Source organism: Hesperophylax consimilis, chromosome 8, assembly GCF_061612785.1.
Source record: "Hesperophylax consimilis isolate HC1 chromosome 8, BYU_Hcon_1.0, whole genome shotgun sequence".
In the NCBI taxonomy this organism is placed as follows: domain Eukaryota; kingdom Metazoa; phylum Arthropoda; class Insecta; order Trichoptera; family Limnephilidae; genus Hesperophylax; species Hesperophylax consimilis.
Genome location: NC_142843.1, coordinates 7290423 through 7314653, shown reverse-complemented (window position 1 = coordinate 7314653; position 24231 = coordinate 7290423). Strand labels below are relative to the sequence as shown.

The 24231-nt window shown below is 34.0% G+C and overlaps 2 protein-coding genes and 1 pseudogene across 4 annotated transcripts in view; 1 reads left to right on the top strand and 2 right to left on the bottom strand.

The window, feature by feature from the left end:
- The first annotated feature begins 3124 nt into the window (after positions 1-3124).
- Positions 3125-8370, top strand: LOC149421504 (mitochondrial inner membrane protease ATP23 homolog). Its single transcript, XM_089634419.1, has 5 exons — positions 3125-3562; positions 4814-4859; positions 5720-5801; positions 6901-7125; positions 7912-8370. The coding sequence occupies exons 1-5, from the start codon at positions 3283-3285 to the stop codon at positions 8110-8112; spliced, it is 834 nt and encodes a 277-aa protein (XP_089490545.1). The 5' UTR covers positions 3125-3282; the 3' UTR covers positions 8113-8370.
- Positions 7784-7874, bottom strand: LOC149421505 (U5 spliceosomal RNA; annotated as a pseudogene).
- A 2561-nt stretch (positions 8371-10931) lies between the features above and the next one.
- LOC149421495 (glycine receptor subunit alpha-4-like) overlaps positions 10932-24231 on the bottom strand; it is a 222397-nt gene continuing 209097 nt past the window's right edge. For all 3 annotated transcript variants that reach the window (XM_089634415.1, XM_089634416.1, XM_089634417.1), the window contains 6 exons: positions 21268-21350; positions 20387-20536; positions 18897-19095; positions 18005-18227; positions 15548-15700; positions 10932-12336 (listed from right to left, as the gene is read on the bottom strand). In XM_089634415.1, coding sequence (XP_089490541.1) covers positions 12106-12336; positions 15548-15700; positions 18005-18227; positions 18897-19095; positions 20387-20536; positions 21268-21350 — 1039 coding nt within the window. In that variant the 3' untranslated portion in view covers positions 10932-12105. The remainder of the gene's footprint in view (positions 12337-15547; positions 15701-18004; positions 18228-18896; positions 19096-20386; positions 20537-21267; positions 21351-24231) is intronic.

Sequence of the window (24231 nt, the reverse complement as noted above, 5' to 3'; positions counted from 1 at the left end):
AACTAGCTGACTTGTACGTGGCGTTACTGGGGTTTATCCTTAAGAGATAGACGTATACTATCAAGGAATTTTCTGTAGGCTTTTTCAAGATATGCAATTCCGTATAACATTATTTTGATATATTTCATAAGGTTTAGCCAGCGTTAGCAATGAAAGCTCCCGAAAATATTTTTTTTGACTTGATTACAAAACATCAACTTTTCTTTACTTTTTGTGAGTATAATATGCATGTATTATAAATATAAACCTTCTGGAAGAAATTCTCTAAATGATAGTGAAAATTCTATTAAAATCCGTTGCGTAGTTAAGAAGAACCAAGTGTACAGACAGACGCAGATAGCGACTTTATTTTATACTATTTAGAGATAAAGACAAGTAACTTTGTTTACAATTACTCACTTTATTTTGATAAATCAACGTGTTTCGTTGACGATGTCCACTGCTTCAGTAATAACTGTATACATAAATACTGAAGTTTAAAATTAAAATACAGGGTGTCCCCTTGGAGACTTTTGTGTTTGGGCACTTTACCCCCGTAAAATACAGGGTGTCACCTTGGAGACTTTTGTGTTTGGGCACTTTACCCCCTTAAAGTACACACACTTCAGGAGGTGATTCTACATGATGGTAGACTTATTTTTTTAAAGAAAGAAAAACATTACTGCGTTGCAAATAACCTAACAATATTTGAAAATCTTGTGCTTTTGTCGGGATGGAGGCCAGCCGAGGAATGGAACCATGTCGGTGGGACCCAAACGCGATGCCAACTCATCCACTGACTGGTCAAAAAGTAAAAAAGATAAATAACTTTTTAGGAATTTCATTGTTTTTCCCATAAAAAAATATTTTTCCATAGAAGAATATTATTTTTTCCATTCAAACAATTCAAGTTTTGTAAATACCTACCTGAAAAATACCTAAAATGTTGAAATTCACGACAAAGATAGACATTCAAAAAATATATTGAGGCCCCTGAGGTGAGTTTTCACGAAAACGGCGCTATATAAATAAAGAAATAAACAATATGACCAGGTGGCATTTTCTTTACTGCTGATTTGTATGTTGTTTTACCACAAGAGTGATTAGACTATCACAGAAGTTTACTCAAGTCGGCCTTGCATTTCCTCTATGATGCGTAAAATCTTCGGGCGGGAAACAACCGTATTATTTATAATAATCAAAAAAATAAGTAAATTGCGTGTATTTACAAATTAAATGTTATTCCTTGGCTTTTACTTGTGTTTGCTGACTAATTAAATCACTTTCATCACACGCAAGGGCATTTTGGAAATTTTTAAGGCATTTTACTTAGATGTAGCGCACAACCTTACACCTCGCCTGACGGTTTTGTACTAAAACTACGAAATCGAAAACACTAAAATTGACAAACTTTTTGCTAACCACTTTGAGATTTCTACAGCACATCTAAATATTATATATTGTAACATCATTGGTAATTCCTAGTTCTAATAAACTTCCCCCACTTTACCCCTGCCCCTCCCTCTACCGCCCCTCTCAAATATAATATGTTTTAATTTTTAACTATAGTATACACATACAGTAATTCCTGAAGAAGTGGGCATCGTCCACGAAACACGTTGATTGTGTATAAAAATAAAGTGAAGCAAACAAAGTTATTTGTCTTTTAATTAAACAAATAATGCCATCATTGTGTGAAAACCATTTAGAAGTATTTTTCTTTGAAAAATTATTATTACTAATTTTTAGAAAATTATGATTAATAAATAAATTGTCAGGCATCAGTGCAATACTGATAGAAAGCAGGGGGAATAAAGGGACCCATCGGAATTTAAATCGCCCTCTGGCTCTTATGTACTCAAGGAATATCTCCTAGGAGGTGACGAAAGTGGTGCGGCTAATTTGTTATTGAACTTGTTAGTATTATTTTCTCCCATTAATTTGGGTATTGGTTTAAATAAGTTTAAGCCTGTTGTCCCATGGGTCGGTAAGGGCAAGGAATCGACATAAACAGTAAAACCCTGTACAGTAAAGTCCCTCAATGGCTGCACTGCATGGTCTTACAAACCTTGGTTTATGTTGTTTCCTTACCGAACCCAGAGACAGCGGGCTAAGGTAAATTAATAACTTTTTTTACAACCCTTTTTACGTTTATAACTTTACCCATATATCTCTGACTTTACTTACAAAGTCAGAGATATGTGGGTAAAGAGTAAATGCAGGTAACTCCATTAATAGAGGACTGAACGCAGTTGGCGCTAACAAAAAATTGGCCAAAGAAGCAAGTTAGTAGTCCACAATGGAGTGCTAGTACCTACCTTGATGTATGGAAGTGAGGCACGGAACTGGCAAAAAAAGGATGAAAATAGATTGAATGCTGTTGAAATGAGATCCATGAGGCGTATGTGTGTAAAAATATGTGTGATCGTGTGAGGAATGTGGAGATCCGCAAAGAGTGCAAGGCTGATGTAAGCGTGATGAGTAAGATCAAGGAAGGGACGCATAGATGGTTTTTATTTTATTTATTGTTTTTATTTTAGTTATTTGTACATTTAAGTTTACAAATGACTAATTAATTATTACATACAAATATACTATGTTTTTTTTTCTTGCTTGATGTGGTTTGGGCATGTAGAGCGAATGAGCGAAGAAAGGAGTGTTAGGAGAATATACGATGCAAATGGGAATGGTAGCAGAAGTCGGGGACGCCCAAGGAAGACATGGCACGACCAAGTGAATCAGATATTTGAGTCGGGCCATGTCAAGAGTCAGAACAATAGAAGAGTATATATGAGAGGATGTATGAATGTGAACGAGGCAAGGAGTGTGTGCCAAGACCGAATTATTTGGCGGTCCGTCCTCTCTGCCTACCCCTGCGGGAAACGGAGTGATGGTTAGTTAGTTAGTTTACTTATAACTCGGTAGCAAAAATCAACTAAATACTATATTTTGGCCTGTTGCCCTATTTAGCTATTTAGCTTTAGGAGAGGTGTTCTATCTTGGGAAGTCTTATAAAAATAATAATGCAATGATTTTAGTCATACCAAGAGCAATATCGATTTGATTTCGAAATCACCGGTGGGAGCATCTAGAGTTACTTCTCTTTTTATCCATAGAATCCTTGTTATTTAAAGAAAAAAATTGAGAATTTTATAACCTAAAATATAGCTGACAGATGTCATAATATTATATCATGCGACTTTAGTTAATAATGTGATGAAACCTAATTTTATATCTTAAACTGTGTTCTTTGGGTTATAGTAAACAAAAACTCTGGAGAAAAATTAATAACATAAAAGCAAAATGAGTGCAGAAATAAATGATTTATTAAATAATGCTAAACCGACTGTTACAAGTGCCGAAAGTCCAAATATCAAAAATGTCAAAAATTCAATCGGAACAGACACCGATACCCCAAAAGAAGTTCTAGTAAAAGGAGAAAAACCCTGGGGCTATGATCTATATCCTGAAAGAAGAGGAACTTTTAAAAAACAATGGAAAAACATATTTTCTGGTAGTGAAGGGGCAGAGGCATTGGAAAAAAATAAATGTGAAAAAAATATTGTTTCTACTATCAAGAGAAGTGAGTATTATAAATTGTTAAAATCTAAAAAAAGGACACACTTGATATGCACATTTTATTTAAAAAAAATCCTCTGTATCAGTTAGATAATAATGAGAAGTAAGTATTTTAGTTTCCGGAAATGGAAAATAATCCATTAACAATCACAGCCAAATGGGCAATCGATTTTAATTTTACCAAAATAACTATTAAAATGCATTATTTTCCATTTCCGGAAAGCGAAATACTTACCTCTCTCTATTATCGAACGGTAAACTTGTCTCAAAACTCTTATCAAAGGCTCTTTAAAAAAACAACACTTGATTTCAACTTCAATATCTAATGGAGACAACTATTTAATTAAACAAGCACAAAATATGTTTTTAGGATTTAGTTTGGTTATTTTAATAATGTATGCGTACTTCCTAACCTTGAAATGCATCTTTTACCATCTCTCACGACACATATATTTATTTCTTGTAGTAATTAAGTTGAAATCAGGTGCTAATTATAATTTTTTTGCATATTGAGCGTGCAGCAGAATTCGACAAGTTTATCTTATGCAACTACCACAAAGTGTTTATTTTTAAGCATGTCCCTAAACTGCACATTTACCCGAATCGTTAAAATCTTTTTTAACTGTGGAACAAGTTAAGTTTATTTTTGAGAAATCAAATGTGTCGTGTATTCTGTCTCTCAATTAAATCTTGAAAGTCCTTGCGGAATTCATGAATATAATCTGATGAAATCACTGTGCTGTATTAGGTGGACAATCATTGTTGCTTGGTCACTGGATATATAATATAAAATAATTCCGTAAACTGAAGTCAACATCAGGTTTGGGCCATTTGGTGATGTTTTATGTGCAAAAATATGTATGTATTTTTATTAAATAATAAAAACTTCACTTTCGCACAAATCATTACAAAAAGATAACGATTTCCGCATCTCCAGTGCCACGAGCTTGACGATTTATTATCCATTCTACATGTTTAGTATAGTTTACCTTTTGATTAAATATTTTTCCTCACAAGAGACAAGATAAGAAAATGGGAGACTTGTATCACATTGTTTATTCATATACGTATTTATAGTTAGGACCCCTACAAAAAGATTAGTATATAATATTCATATAGAATTATCGGACAGCAATGCCTGTATAGCATAAAAGGTCAAAGTACGCTTCCCGCCGGAAGTGTGTTAAGTTGAAACAAAGTGTTATTTCAATAATTTGATCAAAAATTAAACGTTATTTTGCATTCTTATTTTCAGGTCCTATGGTTAAGTTGATGATGGCAGCGTTAAAAAGTTCTGGATGGTAAGTACAAATCTTCATGACTATATTTCTATTTTATTGATTAAAAAAAACATAAAAATGTGTAGTTAACCCATATGGGGTCTTTAAAGATTTTGTCATCCAGTTACTAAAATATCGTTAGATTCATGACTTATTTAGAAATATTCTAGTTTGACATTAATTTTCAAAAAGATTAACCTTTTTTCAACTTATCCCAAAACGAATTACTGTTTTTGAAATCAGATGAAAGATTCTTCTAGATTACAAAAAGACATGATATTAAAAAAAAAAAAAAATATTGATTAATAAAATAGAGGAATTTTTTTCTTATAAACTGCAAAAAAAATCACTTTTTTCAATGAAACTAAAAAACACATCTTATCACATAAATGTATTATGAAGGTTATTGTCACTTGTTCCGTAAAAGAATAATTAATAAAAAATCCACAAATTTTGACAAATGATTCGCAACATGAAAACAATGGTGGTCGATGACACTTTGGAATATATATTATAATTATTTGAAAGTGTCTATATATAGTAAACTTTTAAATGCAAATACAAATCCTGTTTTTGCTACTTTTGAACGCTGCTTAAATCATGTATCACACAGTAATACAAAAATAGTTAGAACAACTTTTATGGGGCCTTATCAGTTTGTGCCGAAAGGTACACAAGAATACTCTACTGCTGTCGGTGTACTGGGTACAAAAGCACACGAAAAGACCTAAGGGGTGAAGACAGTGGTAGCATAGTGGTCTATGCATTTGTTGGGAGTTTGCGTGTTTGATTCCACAAAATGCAAACATATAAATATTCCGAGATTCTTCTTAAAAAAAAAAATGGTTACGAAATAATATTTTGTTTTCATAATTTTCTAGCCCCATCGACATCAGAAGGCACATCTCTTGCGAAGTTTGTGATCCTTCTGTAACCGGAGGCTATGATCCAGAACTAAATCAGGTAAGTTGTGGACAGACGGAAAAGGGAGAAGGACAAAAGGTTCTAGTTTTGAGCTTGCCTCTTAGTTAACTCTTAGAAGACGGGTAATATTATGTAAATATCTCAAAGCCGAATATAATATTGAAAATTATATTTGGAATAATTGACAGCCATCTACAATGTCACCATATTACTTAAGAATTTTCATGGACAGCAAAACCAAAACAAAAACACAGCAAAGCAAAACATTTTAACAGTACTCTCATTTCATTAGAGTTGATTTTGACTTGATCTCTGTTCATTCTCTCATAATTTATTTTTATATGAGCGTTGGGACTATGGCATCCCCAGTTGGGGTTTGTTATAAGGCTGAAATAATAAAAAAAGGGAAGGAAATGGGAAAGTGGAAGGCTGGAAAAATCTGGCTATTCAGACCTGGTCACCAAAAATGGCTAAAACCATTTTAAGCAACGTTTTTAGATTCAGAATGGTGGTCTTTCACCAGGGCGATACTTTGTTAATCCTGTGAATGTTTTCATAATATTATATACTAGCAGATACAGATATACCCAGACCCATGAAAAATCACGGAATACTATAATTCCAATTTTGAAAACAATAAAATAAAAATTCAAAAAAAATTCTGCCTCAACACAGGCTAGCCTAGTGAGGCGGTATTTGAGAAACCTCAACTGTACTTTTATTTTCTTTTTACCTTCACAATATTATGTTTGTATTAATAGTTCTTCATTTTTGTTAATTTTATAACCTTAAATATAAAAGTTACAAATCAATGTACACCATAATATGTATGTATAGTTGTAATGTGTAAACTTTCCTAAATAAAGATATTATTATTATTATTATAACCAAAAAATAATTTTCTGTTTAAATACTATGTTACAGATAGGTCCCTTTATCACTTGTATGAATTCTTCACACAGGTTTGAATTCTAATTTAGAAAATTGCACTTAAATTCAAAGCAAAATTGAGTTAATTGAACCAGAGCTATGCAGGACAGGGACAGACAAGGAACTGAACTTTTTTTTCTGAAAATTTTTGATTATCTTTTGATATTGAATGATAATAAGTATCATAATAATTTTGACATATTTTCAGATAGTTGTTTGCCAGAACATGTGTAAATCCGAGGGCCTGATCCAGGGAGTCCTATCCCACGAGATGGTCCACATGTTTGACTTCTGCAGAAACGAGCTGGACTTCAAGAATACGGAGCACCTGGCATGCACGGAGATCAGGGCCGCCAACCTCACGCACTGCTCCTTCATGAGCTCCATGGTGCAGGCGGATTCCTCCCTTACCAACATTAAACAAACTCATCAGGTAATTAATTATAGCAATAAATAATTGGGTTCCATGACAAAACAGATCATTGAAGAAAAATAACAAACAAACAACAAACCTAACCTAAATAACCTTTACTAACCTAACCTAACTTAACCTTCAACAGGTTGTAACCTGATGTTGAAGGCCGACAAGGCTAACAAGTGATAACCTAACGTAACCTATTATTTATGGATCACTTTTCATGACTTTATATCACTTTTCAAGAGTGTGTTAAATTGCCATTGTTCTGAGTTTCCCGGTTACTGTCAAATTGAAGATGGCGCCTTTATTATTGTATATTTTTTAAATGTTTAATAAGAAAAGAGATTGAAACCGAAGCTGGGTTGTAAAACTAGGAAGTACTTGCTAGAACCAAAAATACAATAATTCTGTGCAGCAAAAAATCGTATGTAGCAGTGGCTGTCCGTGACTTTTCAATGAGCTAGAGTGGTAAGATTGAAAAATACGAAATTATTGATCTTGTGGTTTTTTTTTGAAGATTTTCAGGATTTTTGCAGTTTGGGGAAGCGCAGCATCCATTAACAACATAATTATTGTCGTATTTTTCAATCTTACTACTCACTCACAACTCACTGAAAATTCACAGACCGCCACTGGTTTGTAGGTATCTTTTAGTTTATTAAATGTATTGCTTTATAGGTACTGGGCTCATTTGAGTTCCCCTCCATGAAAATCTTTTGTAAAAGACAAAAGATTTCTTTGTTATTAAAGAGAAACCAGAATCTAGTGTATTTAATACTTAAATGAGTTGTATTATTTTAGGAATGTGTCAAGACTAAAGCTGTCTATTCAGTGCTAGCCGTTAGGAAAATAACCAAGGAAGAGGCTCGGGCGGTGGTGGACAAAGTCTTTGATAAATGTTACGCTGATTTGGAGCCAATTGGAAGACGTATCAGAAGAAACTCCCGCGACATGCAGAAGGCGTACATCGAGGGACCTATGTATGGATATGACTATAACTAACCTTGTCACAGATTGACATACTTATCTCTGCAGTCAGGGGGGCGCTAGTGTTGATTTTATGGATACCAAAAATATATGAATCTAAAAATAGTTCCTTGTTTTTTGTTAGTTCCCCTTTTGGCTGCCTGCAGAGATAATTACATCAAGCTGTTTGTTAATTTTATTTATAGAAGTTGTTGAATAGTGTAAATTAGTTATGGTTTATCTTGAATGTTAAAGTAAATACAATTTTAAAAAAAACTTGTTTTTTAAATTAATAAACGTTATTAAAAAAATATTTCTTTTTGATGCAGAAAATTTGTCGATGTATGTCTTAAAATTTTCATTGCTGTCATGCATTACACACGATTTTCTTTGGATTATCAGCTTGTCTATTTTTGATTATTTGAAATATCCATTTAACTGTTAAAAATAGACCAGACAGCAAATTACAAATTTAAAAATTTTTTAAAAATTTAAAAATTTTTCATTATTGATTGAAGTTTTCTGGTTTCGTATACAACTATTGCCTATTGAATATCTATGCCCATTCTTCTTAGTTAGCTTATTCAAAGTAATATTACTATTGTTGTAAAATTGGCCTCTTGAGTTTGTCAGGAATAATTTCAATAAGACTCGTTTGAACTTAATACATATAACTTGTTCCCAAACTATTCTGCTCCAATGAATGGACTAAGTTGTTTGTTACTTTACAAATGTATCAGATGGAAGAGAGAGGGAATTATCAATTGCATAGTTTTTATAAACAGAATTGAGAGGGATCCCTTTAGAAGGGATCCATAAATTCAATGTAATATAAAATATGCACATCGTGCTGACCTCTGTTGACAATAACATTAAGAGGAACGGTTGGGCGGCCCATGCCATACCAAACTTTAATTTGGATTTGAAGCCAAAATACCCAACCAGATTGAATAATTTTTTTTAAAATCAAGAGGTATACTGCCGCTGTAACTAAAAACACAGTGCATTCCTAGAAAGAGTCAAGGAAGACGCTGTGTTTTTACTTACCATGGCAATATAGCTATAATATATAATATCTCGTATGCATGTATGCTACTTTATTTATTTTTTGTTTTGAATCATGAAATATAGGCATTCAATTTTTCATAATTTTAGGTGCAACTTTGGCAATTATTTGTGAGTTATTGATAATAATTAAAAAAAATAATTTTGGTAAATTTACCATAATTTTTTTTATTTTTAATGTGGATACCGCACAAGACTCCAAACTGCTCCCAACCGTCTGAGGTCTTACACCAGGGCGATACTGAGAGTATCTTCCGCTCTGGAATGTGCCGCAAGTATACTATTTATTATTTTAAATGAACAAATTGTGAAATAACACAAATTCATCAAATAAAATTTACTCGCGCATGACGTGATTTCAACTCACTACCTTCGAATTGCTGGTCGAGAGCCTTACCCCTCGAGCACGTAGGCTGTGTATATGAAAAATTAAAAAAAAAAAAGGATTTGGATGGGCGTAAATTTATATTACAAATGACCAATTTATGTTGGAACAAAAATAAATTCTTTTTTGTTGGAACATAAAATAAAATTTCTATATAAAAAAAAACACTTTTTTGACAATTTTTTATTTAATTTTTCATTATATCAATATATAATAAAAAAATATAGTGCCAATGCTTTGTAGGTAGGGTAAGATTATTTTTTGGTAATTATAACTAACTTACAAAAACATTCCAAGGTTGCTTTCAAAATCATGGAAAATCAGATTATAATTGCTTAAATATCCTAATTTAAAACACAAATAAATAAAATAGCACAAATCCGTACTACATATTTGTTATACCTTTTGACTAAAAAAAATATTATTTAATTTGTTTAGGTATTTTGGCCTCAATTCCAAATTTAATTGTGAAAAATGCCACCAAGTTATTCCTCTTAGTAGGATATTAAGAGGAACTTAACCGTTTGAATGTGTATAGTCGATATTTCATCGATATTATTGAGGAAGTGCGTTTGGGGTGCGTTATTTAAAAAAAAAAATTACTTATTTCAATTACAAAAACAGTGAATTGCGAGCCGTGATTTCAAAGCAAAAATATGTTCAACAAGAATACGTAGGATTGTAATAATTTTTTCCCTGTTTTTTAACAAGTAATTTTAGTACATACATATTATGTAAAAAGGCCCAGTACACAAACGGTTAATAGGATATTAAGAGGAACTTAGTAGGATATATGTCAACCGGGCAAGTTCTGACCCACAACTAAATGCTCCAAAAAACTAATTACTGTCTCGGAAGATCGGAAACAAGGAATATTAACACCAACCAAAATTAATAACCAAAACCAACAAATAAAAAGTCTCCCAATTCGGCTGGTCCCCGCGGGAGTTATAGACCACAACCCTCTAACAACAAGAAGAAACAAAATACTCAATATTGCAACTTTAAATACGAGAACCCTTAGAACCGAAGAAAGCCTACACGAGCTAGAAATAGCTCTCGAAGAAATAAAATGGGATATCCTGGGCATTAGTGAGATGCGAAGAAAAAAAGTTAAAGGAGGCCTATGCCAAGAGGCAAACTGAGCTTCGGGATATATTATAACAAACAAAACATTTCTAATATTAATATACCTAACAGAAGTTCAGAATAAAAGGCTTATTATTATTATTATGTAGTAGGATACTAAGAGAAACGGCTGCGTGGTTTGATGAACACACATAAAATGGTTTGGGACTTGAGAATCAAACATACCATTCATCCAAACCAACATTTAACAAATGAAGGTAGAAATAAAACAGTTGTAATGTTTTATATATTTATTAAAGATAAATAGAATTGCACTTGATAAATTTATTAATGTCATAATCATTGGGCTAACAATTGATCAATAATTGATTGATAAATAGAATAATATATTATTTGTGCTATGTCTAAAATATAACAGTAGGTAATAATTACAATATAAAGGTATTTCGGTGTTTGATATGATACATTTTAAATATAATGGACATTTTGTTTAGAGTGAAAGCACTGCGTGAATAATGAATACTACGTAAATATACTTTTAACAGTTTCATTTCAACAACTTTCGCAAAAGTTTTAACGTTCTTACACTTTGTTGAAACACCACTGAGATCACAACCGAACTCCGGAGCAGTTAGGGAATAGGCTACCGCTGACAGCTCCATTGTAACCTCTTATGTCTCATAATTCATCAGAATGTGAGATTTCAATGGAGTTCTCAGCGGCAAGATACAAAGGCAAAATACACAACATCACAGCTGCCCCTCTTCAACTTACATCACTAATATTATAATAGCACTTGCAGTGTTCTGAACAATATTATTTTCATTTTAAAGTTTAAGAATAAGTAAGGATTAAAATCGATTATCACCATCCATTCAAGGCACATATTGTCATTGGTATATAATGGGACGTAATTTTTTTAACAAAGTATCGAATAATTGGGTTGATATTTATACTAATGCGGCCTAATATTAATTTATTGATTGACATTTTTAATATTGACCGTTGTTAATTTTAAAAGATCTCACGGCAACGGCAAGGCAACATTATGGCATTATGCCTCTCCACCATAGCAGTGTTTCAAGATTGAATGCTACTTATTTTAACTGATAATGTCCCGGTCACGTAAAGGCAACTTTGTGGCATCGCGATGATGTTTAAGATTGACCTCCACTGATTTTTAATTAAGATCTCTCGGCCACAGAAAGGCAATTTTGTGGCATCACTGCTGCGCCAAACAGCTTTTTCACCATAAAAGGTAGGTAAAGAAGATAAGATTGATTGTCACTGATTTTAACTGGAAGGCAACTTTGTGGCATAACTGCCTGCGTCTCGGATATTTTTCACCATAAAAGGTAAAGAAGATGTTTGAGATTAATCACCACTGATTTTAACTGAAAGGCAGCTTAGTGGCATCGCTGTCTTTCATAAAATAATAAGTTGCTTAAGATTTAGCGTAGAAAGAATCCATCATCCATGACGTATGGGGGTCATTGCTTCATCTGCTGCTGGGAGGCGTTAAGGTAAATGATCCAATAGACGGTGGCGAAGATTATGAAGCATATGGGGAAGATGATGAGGGAGACCTGATCCACCATGCCGCGCTGGGAGCCGCAGTAGAGCACGGCTTGTTGGGCTACGGCGCGGAACCTCGCTCCCCGCACTCCATCCTGCTGAGCAGCTTGCATTCCTGCCTCCGTGGACTCCAGATTTGCCTCCTGCTATATGATATGTTCATTAATATCTAATTAAATGTTTAAAGATGTACATAAATACAATTAAAAGTTGTTTTTGGATAGTTGAGTTGCCTCAATCTCTAAAAATCAACAATAATCATTGTAATATGCATAGAATAAAGAAGAAAACTATAAGTACCTTCCATATAAATTTGAATGGCTAAAAATGTGCCACTGACTTAGTATCTCTTAGTTCTGGACCATTTAGCACGTGGTCTGTCTCTCTTACACTTGTCTAAAATTGTTGCCATCACATTTGAATTTCGTATTCATAGTGAAATACAGTTTTGTATGGAAATATATGGCCTAATTGGGCTTATATTACTAGGTAATATAGGTACTTCTTGTTTTATTCTTTATTTTATGATAAAATGAAACAATCTAACACAAAATACGAAAAAAGAAAATTTAATTTAATTTTTTTAATTTAGTCGAAAAATTAGAAAAAAAAATTGTAGATTACAACCATAGTTAGACAGAATTATTAAAAACATCAATAGGTATGGGTAATTTTATTGCTGATTCACTTGAGAACTGGTTTTGTACAGATACTGTAGATTGATTTTGTAGATTAACTCGCTAGATTTTGTAGATTAACTCGCTAGAGTTCTATTTTCCTGTTCAAAATGATTGGATAATTTTTCCCTGTGAAGAAACAAAGCATGAATTGCAATGGTATAGAAAAGTGTTGAAAGAGAGTTGAATTAAAAAATACCTACATTACGCTATATAATATGATGGTCAATGAATACATGCCTAAGTTTGGCAGTGCTGACAGAAAAGCTAAAACTTTCTATTGATGTAATACTCTAAATATTTAAAGATACTGTGCATAATACTGTTTGTTGCTGCCAATAGGCGAATTAATGTGATCATTACAAATTAAAGCTCTATAATAAAAAAAATTGTACATCGACTGCTCGTAATTCTAATTCAGAGTGATTCAAAAATCCAGATTTAAATTAGAATGTAGGTACCTTCATTATTCATTGTTCCATAAAATTATATCTTTAGTTTTTTTTCTGGCAACGGCATAAGTCGGCAAACGATTTGAAAATGGAACTTAATCCGTTAGATTCGTTGGGCTAGAGAGGAGGTAGGTTGTTGGAGGTAGCCAACAATTAAAATTAGGAACAGTCAATGTATTGACACGGTCAATGACCAATGTAAACAATGAAGAGATTTCATGAATTAAATCATCAATCCAAATTCAACAACATAGTGAGACATTTTGTCTTCACTCCACCGACATAGAAATACATAATGGGGATTGTGATATAATATGTATTGTATTGCAACAATGTTTGAATATTCATTGTATGCATGGTGTCTATAAAACTCGTAGTACAAGCGGGAAACGTGTGAACTTAGATTACACAGAGAACTCATAAACCTTTTCTTTTATATTTCGATTCTTTCAGTAACTGAAGATGCACTTTGACCACAGACATAGGAATTAATAGACGAGAAGATAATGGCGAGGGGTAAAATCAACTGTTGAAGAACGAAGGGAGTGAAGCTGACTGTGATTCGTCAATAAATCAATCTGACAGTAAATAGGCATCTCGCATTATAATATCACCATTTACTTCTTAAAAGTAAAATCTGCTTTTGAATGAATAGACATTTTTACATGGGAGCGCAAATTACTCGCCACGTTATGAACAAATTTGCGAAGTCCAAATTCGGCAAAAAAATTCGGTTCTATTTTCAGAGTCGAATATTTCGTTTAAGTATTTAGTTAAGACACTTTTATAAATGTTCATAATTTACTTCCCAGCAACCAACCAGCTTTGTGTTTCGCGTCCAGACGTTTCTCGATGTGATAGTAACAACTGATTCATATTATACGATGTGAATATGCTTAAAATAAAGTAAAATAATGCTTATATATGGAATGTAATACGACAATTGGGTTTATTCTCTTTTTCACATCTATTTTTACAAGTTTTCATAGCACAAGTCAACATTTTGCCGTGTTATTTCGTAAAATGAACCGATGATGCCTCGACCATAGTTCGCACAAGAATGATGACGTCACGTTTTCAAATTTCACTTGAGGCCATACGCGAGCACAGCCGGCTCCAATGGAACCGGTATGGGGAGTGGGGATAATACGCTTTTAATCACTTAGGGCAGGTCTACTAATATTCATATGTCTATGACTTTGACGCATTTTAAAAGACAAACTACGTACTGATATTAACACATTGTCGTCGGGACACGGCCTTTGCCGTTTTTCGCGGACTGTCGGTCAACTGCGGGACACGTCAAATGCCGTTTTTGTCGACTGTCGGTTTTTGGAGGAAAACGGCATTATACCGGTTTGTTATCAGCGTGAAATACTATGATTCATAAGTGGAATGGGCTCTTTTTAGGCGAGGCAACCGCAAAAGACTCTTTTTCGACAAGAAGCAATTAAACTTATGAGTTATTGAGTGTGCGCCTTCGACCTTAGGCGACACTGTTCAATTTACGCGATCAGATTTCACACATCCAGCGATTGTAAAATTGCGGGCATGGCAAATATATATTATTATTTACTATATAATTATATGATATGAATAAACATGTTATCTTTTACTTGGAATTTTAAAATATTGAATATTGAATGCTATTTACTGAATTAATATCAGGTTTTTATATTCAGCTTTGAAATGTGGTGAAATTATGATGTAATCAAAGCAATTATAATTTATTTTTGATGATCAAATGTCATATGATTTCTATGAAAATTTCAATTGAAAATATTATTTGGTTTAGAAATTGTGTCAATTTTAGGAAAGCGATATATTTGTGCGCTAATCGCGAAAAACACCCGCTATAGGCTAGAGTCTATTGTTTGAAGCGCCCGACTACAATGCGTTAACCCCCCTTGGACCGATTTTTTTAAATTGATGTTAAATTCCAACTTCGGACTTGATTTACTCGAAAACAAAAACTAAAATCAAAAGTTATAAGCATAACAAAATCCATTCCAAATCTGATGTAGATTCACCAGTTTCCCGCTTGTATTATGAGTTTCTGGCCCCCGTGTATAGTCTTGAGGGAAAATAATGCAATTTTTTGGACAGTGACAACACTCATAACTAAATACTTGAAATTATATTAATGAGTAACTGTTATCAATGAATGAATGACTCCAAATTGGTATTCTTTCCATCTTATAAGTAGGTTTTGTCAGATGAATACATACTGTGTGCAGAGGCTGTGGTAATGTCGTGGTTTCTTTGTGCAGTGCGTCTTCAGGACCGATCTTCCTGTGACCAAACCTGAGGTGCTCTATGCGGTTGCCATTGAGCCCACGATTCACCAGTGGGGGTAACTCAGTCGTTCCTTGTATCAAAGCCTGTTAAGTTATAGACAACTCATATACACTTCAGTCATTCCTCAATGTCTGCCAGCATGTATGCAACCAATGTCCCAGTCTTTATTATACAAATACTGTTTGCTGTTTTTACCTTAAAATGTAAACCATAACTTTTAGAAAAGAAATCAAATTCATTTCCTTTTGATATAAGTGCGATAATTGTGTAAATAAAAACCAATGTATTATTGTAAAGTGTTGTTAAACAGCAAACAGAATTCATATTGAAATACCAGCAAATTGTTGCCTCTGAGGGGGTGGTTAATGAAACTGCAAGTTTTCTTCAGCTTACATATACGTAATGAATAGTGAACAATTTTCTTCCTTTTTGAATCAAACTAAACACATTTTGATAAATTTTGTAAAAGTGTAGAACATCTAGGTACAACTCGTGGCTATAAAAAACAAAAAACGTTATAACTTTTGATATGTTATAACTCAGTGGGTAAAACACAATAAAAACATTGTAACTTTGGTGAAATCGGTGCAACCACAACATCTTGTTTACCGTTTTTCCCGTAGCGCTGTGTCCGAAAACTGTTGTTTGTATGTCCAAGCATGATGGAATATTCTAAAAAAGAAATCTTTTAAATGTATGCCAAATTTATGATTGAAGGGTCCGATAATAGGAATAGCGTGTCTCTAGGAAATTAAAAAATTGCGCATTATGTCTTAGATAATAATATATGGTCTTAGCTCAAAATATGATAGGTGGCAAGTGCAAATATAATATTTAACACATAGATGTATACAATTAGATGTGGTCTCAGTTGGAACCTTACTGGAGTTAATGATAACTGTTGCTCGATCAATCTTGGTCATTTGGCAATGTTCGTAGGCACCGAGTTTTGTCGAACAGAACCCCTCTCCACGCCACATATCTCCCGACAACCGAATGCAACCCGATTTTTTTAAGTCACTTTCTGAAGTGGCGTCCGGAAAGTTGGTGACCTTGGCTCTCCACACAGTGCAGAACCACAAAGAGTGGAGGAGACTTGTCCACAAGCTGAATTGGACACAATTCTCAACAATGAGGAAATGAGTAAAGAATAAGATGATTTCACAGGAGAATTTTCTATTATCCCATTAACCTCTTGAACGCCAGTACATATATCCTACGTTGTTGAAAAAATCATTTCTCTAAATTCTAACTAGCTATTCTGGAGAAACTACATGTAAATTATATACTATTTTTATAAACATATAAACACATTATCTGATACGGCGGTACAGAATTTACAAAAGTATATATTTTTTGCATCGGCACATAAAAAAAATAAGTTTCGCTCACAGACATAGGAATTAATAGACGAGAAGATAATGGCGAGGGGTAAAATCAACTGTTGAAGAACGAAGGGCGTAAGGCTGACTGTGATTCGTCAATAAATCAATCTGACAGTAAATAGGCATCTCGCATTATAATATCACCATTTACTTCTTAAAAGTAAAATCTGCTTTGGAATGAATAGACATTTTTACATGGGAGCGCAAATTACTCGCCACGTTATGAACAAATTTGCGAAGTCCAAATTCGGCAAAAAAATTCGGTTGTATTTTCAGAGTCGAATATTTCGTTTAAGTATTTAGTTAAGACACTTTTATAAATGTTCATAATTTACTTCCCAGCAACCAACCAGCTTTGTGTTTCGCGTCCAGACGTTTCTCGATATGATAGTATAATATGTTTCTAAAACTGATCTATATTATACGATGTGAATATGCTTAAAATAAAGTAAAATAATGCTTATATATGGAATGTAATACGACAATTGGGTTTATTCTCTTTTTCACATCTATTTTTACAAGTTTTCATAGTACAAGTCAACATTTTGCCGTGTTATTTCGTAAAATGAACCGATGATGCCTCGACCATAGTTCGCACAAGAATGATGACGTCACGTTTTCAAATTTCACTTGAGGCCATACGCCAGCCCAGCCGGTTCCAATGGAACCGGTATGGGGAGTGGGGATAATACGCTTTTAATCACTTAGGGCAGGTCTACTAATATTCATATGTCTATGGTTTCGCTGGTTTGTTTGATTTGGTGTAGGTACCATTTGTGTCTATGATGGAAATATGAAATAATAATCTTTTGCTGCAACAAATAAACCTACTTATCATAAAATAAATGACCACTTATCATCTTTTGACCTAAGACCACAGAACTATAAAGCATAGTTGGATCAGAATTTTGTATGTTTTATGAATGGCTTGTGCTTTATTGTTCTAATATGTAGTATTTAGACGAAGCGTGTTATTGTTGTGTGTGATATATTTAGTTTTACCTGCGTATGGTTGACAAGTACAGTGGGTGGAGGTGGCGGAGAAGGCAGCGGGGGAGGTTCGGTGAGCTTCTCCAGCTCTTTCTTTTTGTGGCGCCAGTGCTTGTCATAGCGGATTCCGAACAGGACGATAAAGTATTCTATCAGGGCCAGGAACACAAACAGTGTGCAGGATATAAGCCAAACTTCTATGCACTTCAGTTCCAACGCTCGTGGAGAGTTGTTTCTGTAATGAAGAGGCGTAAAAATGAATTATTCATTTTGTGCAACAATATAAATGATAACAAAATTACCTCTGGAAAAATATTGTCAGTTTTTTGGTTGCTGGGTTATTTAATCAACCATCAGTCAAGCCATCAAGTATGAGGGTCATAAAACTTTAACCAAACGTTGACGGACTGAGTTTAGGAGGTTAATTGGGAGTGTAAATGTCAAATATTAAAAATGGCGATTTCGTATGTGACAGGAGTTTAATCAAATTCAAGGCTTTTGATTTTTTTGACATTTAAACGGTTCCCGTTATATTCAAATTTGATTCTTCGGTCCGTTTCAGCGTTTGATGAAAATTTGATTCACAAACTTAACGAATTTAATAAAACGGTCATACTTTAATGATGGTCAAAAGTAGTAAAACTGTGTATTTAAAAAAATTATAAACTGTGTAATTTCACTTGCTATTTAAAGAACAAAATTCCAAAATCTTGGCCATTATTCTGACGGAACGATTGCACAGACTATCAAAGTAGATGGAGTCAATGAATGTTAAGCGTTAGGTGTGGTGTGTAGGTAGAAACAAAGGCAGGTCACTGCTGTTCGTAGATGCGATTTGCAGTAGTATGATTAGACGATCTAACTATATCTAACTTTGATCTACCTCCGTGATCTACGGTCTCACCTGACAGTATCAATCATGGTGACCAGCGACAGCAGCGTGGTGACCAGCAGAACCATCCTCCCCGGTACTATCTCGGGGATGACGCAGAAGCCGCCCCAGGACATGACCACGAAGAGCGTGGAGGGCAGGTAGCATTCCAGCAGGTAGCTGCGCAGCTCTCGCGACATGGTGATCAGCAGGCGGGCCGTGGAGTGGTTTCCTGAAATGGGTTGAATGTGGAGAGTTGAAACAAAATAGTTAATTTTACAGGGTTTATAAGTGTCGATAGATTGAAGGAACAAACCGGGTTATTACACTAAACAGTTGTACTTACTAAATTATATTTATACTAATAAATTTATTTATATAAACCTGTATTTTATGTAACTTTAATAAAGGAGTTATACAGTAATTTGTCCAAAGAAGCGTTCACTATCTCAATGACAATTCTCTTTTCAAACTTTCTTCAGGCAGGTAGATACTAAGTAGGTACCATAATATCACCGCCATCTTTTATTAATACAGGCCGTGCTGAAAATGAACTGACAAAATAGACCTGTTTTCGGATTTTAGCATGTGATCTAGGAGGTTTTGGTTTAGCAGGGTTTGGTACTAATCCCTACTACCAACTATACTAACCCAGTGCAAAAGTCCGAAAACAGGTCGCTATAACTGATTCAAAATTGACTATTGACTGAGAATTTAGTGAGAATTGAGACAATTGATAAAGTACCTACCCACGATGTAATATTTTAATTGACATTTTTAAAAGGTGTAACTGATGTGTCAAGAAACAGACAAGCGATAAAGTACCTACCTATAAAATAGTTAATTTTCGTGAATATTTTTTCACTCCACTATGTTAACATTTGTAACATAATTGCATAAATAATACTGCTCAGTCTGCGTTCGCAAATTTATTTGGATTTTTAATTGCCCCCAAAACGACATGTTCGTTTTTGTGCATGAATATGGCGTTGTTGACGCCACACTGGCAAACGTCGGTGACAGCCGTCATACCAGATACTAACGTTTTTTACGAGATAATGACGTTGTAGCCAGTTGGAACCGTTTCGGCAATAATTATTTATAATTGAAGAAGAAGATAATACAAGACAAGACACAGAAAAAAGAAAAAAAAGATAACAGTAACAACTAGGAATTAAACCCAGGATCTCTTGTCTTACCTGGACAGGCGTCTTAAACCACTCGACCATTTTAAATTTTTATTTCTATTTTCTAGGCAAACATTAACGGGTTACGAAAAATCTGAGAATATTTGAAAATCTCCTACTACCACCACAGTAAGCGGAAAGTGTTACTTTTGCAGTGATGATGAAGGACTTAGACAGCTCAGGAATTGAAAACACCACACACTATCCCATATAAATAAAAATCTTATATGTTTATCCGAGACACTATCTAGGTTACAAACCAATTTTATTAAAAACTCTGTTTCCATTTAAAAAGGTAGATGCCAAAAATATGGTAATCATTTAAAGTTGTCTCACCTTCTCCATAGTAAATATTGTGAAGTTCGTGATCGATTTTGAAGGTAACCACGTACTTGGGGAGGCGATATCCATCCCCGAAGTCACTGGGGAAACTGACAGGATCCTCTCCCTTCCATCTGAAGGTCATGTCCTGCATCATATATTTATCTGAAACAGGATTTATTTTATGATTTAATACTTTTCTATTTTATTTTTTATTTAGAAGAAAACACAGATAAATGTAGTAATTAACAAGACAATATAAATCGTTAACTGCAGAATACGCCTGCATTCTAATGGTACGTATACATTTGCGAGCCGAAACGCGAGCCGAACCTCAAATTATGGGAAAGGAACGAAGCAACCGTAAGGGCGTCTGGCGCCATTTGCTGTTCCTACATTCCATCCTTATACATAATTCAAGGCTTATATCGCGTCTCGGCTCGCCAATGTATTCGCACCATCAGAGACTAACATAGCAGCAGACAAATAAACAATCTGAAACAGATATTTTTGGGAAAAAATAAGTCAAAAATTATCTTACAAGGAAAATTAAGCGAAGGTGCACAATATCTATAAACAAACGCGTACAAATAAGTTTTTGAATAGTTAAAAGGAAAAATAAAACAAAAATGGTGTTACACACAGAAATGAGTAAAAGTAGGTACATAGTGAAGTGATAAGTGATTTTGAAATCGTATCGTTCAGTCAATAAATTGATTAGAACTCTCTGGTTAGAACTTAGAACCATGGACGAAGAGTCAGGAATTTTCCAACCTTCATCTCCCCTCCTCCGCTGGCTCAGAGCAGTTGGAACTATTGCACGGTAGGTACCGTAAAATTATGTTTTATAATATTATAAATAATTTGAATACTTTTTAAAAATATATTTTACTTACAACTGCTAAAATCCACTGGACAGATTTGCACATCTAACGGGTAAAGGACGAAATCCATGTCACATCTTATTATTACTGTCGCTCTGAAATTAAATAAATATAACATCAGTTATTATTGGTATCTCGATTATGTACGGCGGTAGACATATTTAGGTACCTATTGTACTTGATGGCTAGTAAAAAAAGTCAACACATAAATAAACATTTTTTTTACTTTCACATCTGTTTTAAAATGTCTTCTAAAACTTAAAAAAAAATTGGTTTGACCGAGGATTGAACCTTCTTACGGAGGAACTGGAGTCAACAACTCTACCAATCTCACCATACGCTGATCGGGTAGGGTCAACATATATTTCTTATATTATCTGCTGCAATGTCATCCGATTTCAGAAAGAAAACGAATAGACAACGAGTTTCAGCTCATTTTGGATATCGGGAAGTATGTTAATTTCAGCTTCCAAGATTTGTATTCATTAATTAGCAAAAACAAAAATGAAATTCAAATAGATCTATTTAAAAATATAAAGTTATATCATAATATACATATGAGAAACTACCAGGAAACTATTCTTCGATAGTGACCAGCTGCTAATCCTTCACAAATCTCAAGTACGTCCAACAATTAAATTTACACAATTGAGCCACCTCTGGGCTGGAGCCCCAACATCTCTAAAAACAGGATTTTCCAATAAGAGGTGTTATTTTATTTATTTATTTATACTGGGTTTTTACAGATGATCACACTTGCGTGAGAACAATCCACTTATAAAAACTCAGTTATTGTACAATTACAAAAATCTACAATTAAATAAAGATACAAAAAATTAAATACAGATACATACAATTAAATACAGATACATACAATTAGAAAACAAAAACATCAAAAAATAAAAATAAAATACACAATCATATACAAGCTCGCTCAAGTAACACATTACATTATACATTATTACAAGTGGTAAGAGGCATAAGAAATACGAGAGGTATGCATAGAGAGAAAATTGACACAATGAATTAGCTAATATTTTTTAATAGCGCCAGAACTTTTTTTCTGAATCCGTACAAATTATCGACGAAAATATCTATTTCAGCACACTCTATCTTGTTATATAGTCGACACATCTGGGTCAGAGGGCTAAAGTAGGCGATATTATTTATAAATGTATTCAGGTGAAAAATATTATGGCGTCTTAAACAATGCGAATTGGGGACATTTATTTTAATATTGCTAAGACATAATGTAGTATCAAGTTGACCGTGAATAATTTTATGTAAACATATGAGATCAGTCAATTGCCTTAATCACGACGTACGTCATATGATCTAAGATGGATTGATATTCAATCGTAAAAGATCAATGGTTTCGTTGTTTGTGTGGCACATAGCGCCGTCTTGTTGAAAGTAAAAGTTGTCCAGATCAATACCATCCAATTCCGGCCATAAAAAATCATTAATCATCTCTTGATAGCGCAATCCATTCACCGTAACTGTTGCTCCAGCCTCATTTTCGAAAAAGTAAGATCCAATGACTCCGCCGGACCATAAACCGCACCAAACAGTCACACGTTGAGGATAGAGAGGCTTTTGAACAATAAATCTTGGGTTTTACGAGCCCCAGATGCGACAATTTTGCTTGTTGACGAAGCCACCGAGGTGGAAATGGGCCTCATCACTCAAGATGATTTGCATTTGATTCACTCAAGTGAATTTTAATCATTTCAATGCGTTGTTGAAGTGTGTATCGTTAATGGCGAAGTTTCTACTTGTCAAATGTCAAAAAATGACAGCTTCAAAATTAATATCTACCGAAATAGCGGGCTATTCAAAATAACACCTCTTATTGGAACACCCTTTAGTATAAAATAAAGTCGCTTTCTGCGTCTGTCCGTTTGTGCGCTTAGTTCATCTAAACTAACAACCAGATTTTGCCATGGTTTTCACTATCATTAAGAAAATTACTCCCTGAAGGTTTATGTATACAATACATATATTAAATTTATAAAATATAGAGAAAAGTCGATGTTTTTTTATAATGTCGTAAAATTTTTTTTCGGGCTCTTACATTGCTAACGCTGGCTAAACCTTATGAGATACCAATTTCGTATATCAAACTAACGCACTACGGAATTGTATATCTTAAAAAGGCCTACAGAAAAGTCCAGGACGGTTTATATCTCCTAAGGATAACTCCTAGCAACGCCTGGTGCATAAATGAACCACTCACTAGATCAATATCTTCGGGTTTTTAGTACTGAGCCCATGGGTCCTAATGTTTGCCATAGATAAAAGTCTGTAACTGAAAAATATACGTCACTACTACACATACTCACCATCGACTAGGATAGAAACTATAAAAAAGGCGTAACCATAGACAATATAATTCTCATTCGGAGCCAACCCATTGGCTAGCCTAAAATCGGCCAATGACAGCGGCCTACAAACATGCATGAAGTTCGTATTGGTTTGTGGAAAATATACGTCACAAGTCACCCATAGAGATTACCGTGTCTTTTTTTCTGACCCACTTTTTTCTCGGAGTTATACCCCCCTGGCCTGGTGCATGTCAGCTAGTATTTGGTAAACCTCCCCGATTCTGTTTAAAAGAGGGCGGTACATCTGATTGAAAATGAGACCGACTGCTGTCTCTCTCTCTATCTCACACACAAACGCAATGTAGGCATGTGAGTTGTTTTCAGAGATGTGCAAAATGGGTACCCAAAACCATTTGAAATGCAAAATGGAAATGCGTCAAAACTTTTCCATTTGAAAATGCTAAATGGTTTTTAGAAAAGCATTTCAAATGCAAAATGCAAAATACCTATTTTCAAAATGCATTGAAAATGCAAAATGGTTTCTCAGGTCAAAAAATTAAAATAATTACAGAATTTTTAAACAATTTTGTCATTTAATAATAGACATCAATGTAGAAAAAACATATTACATGATGGTAAATCCAAAAACACC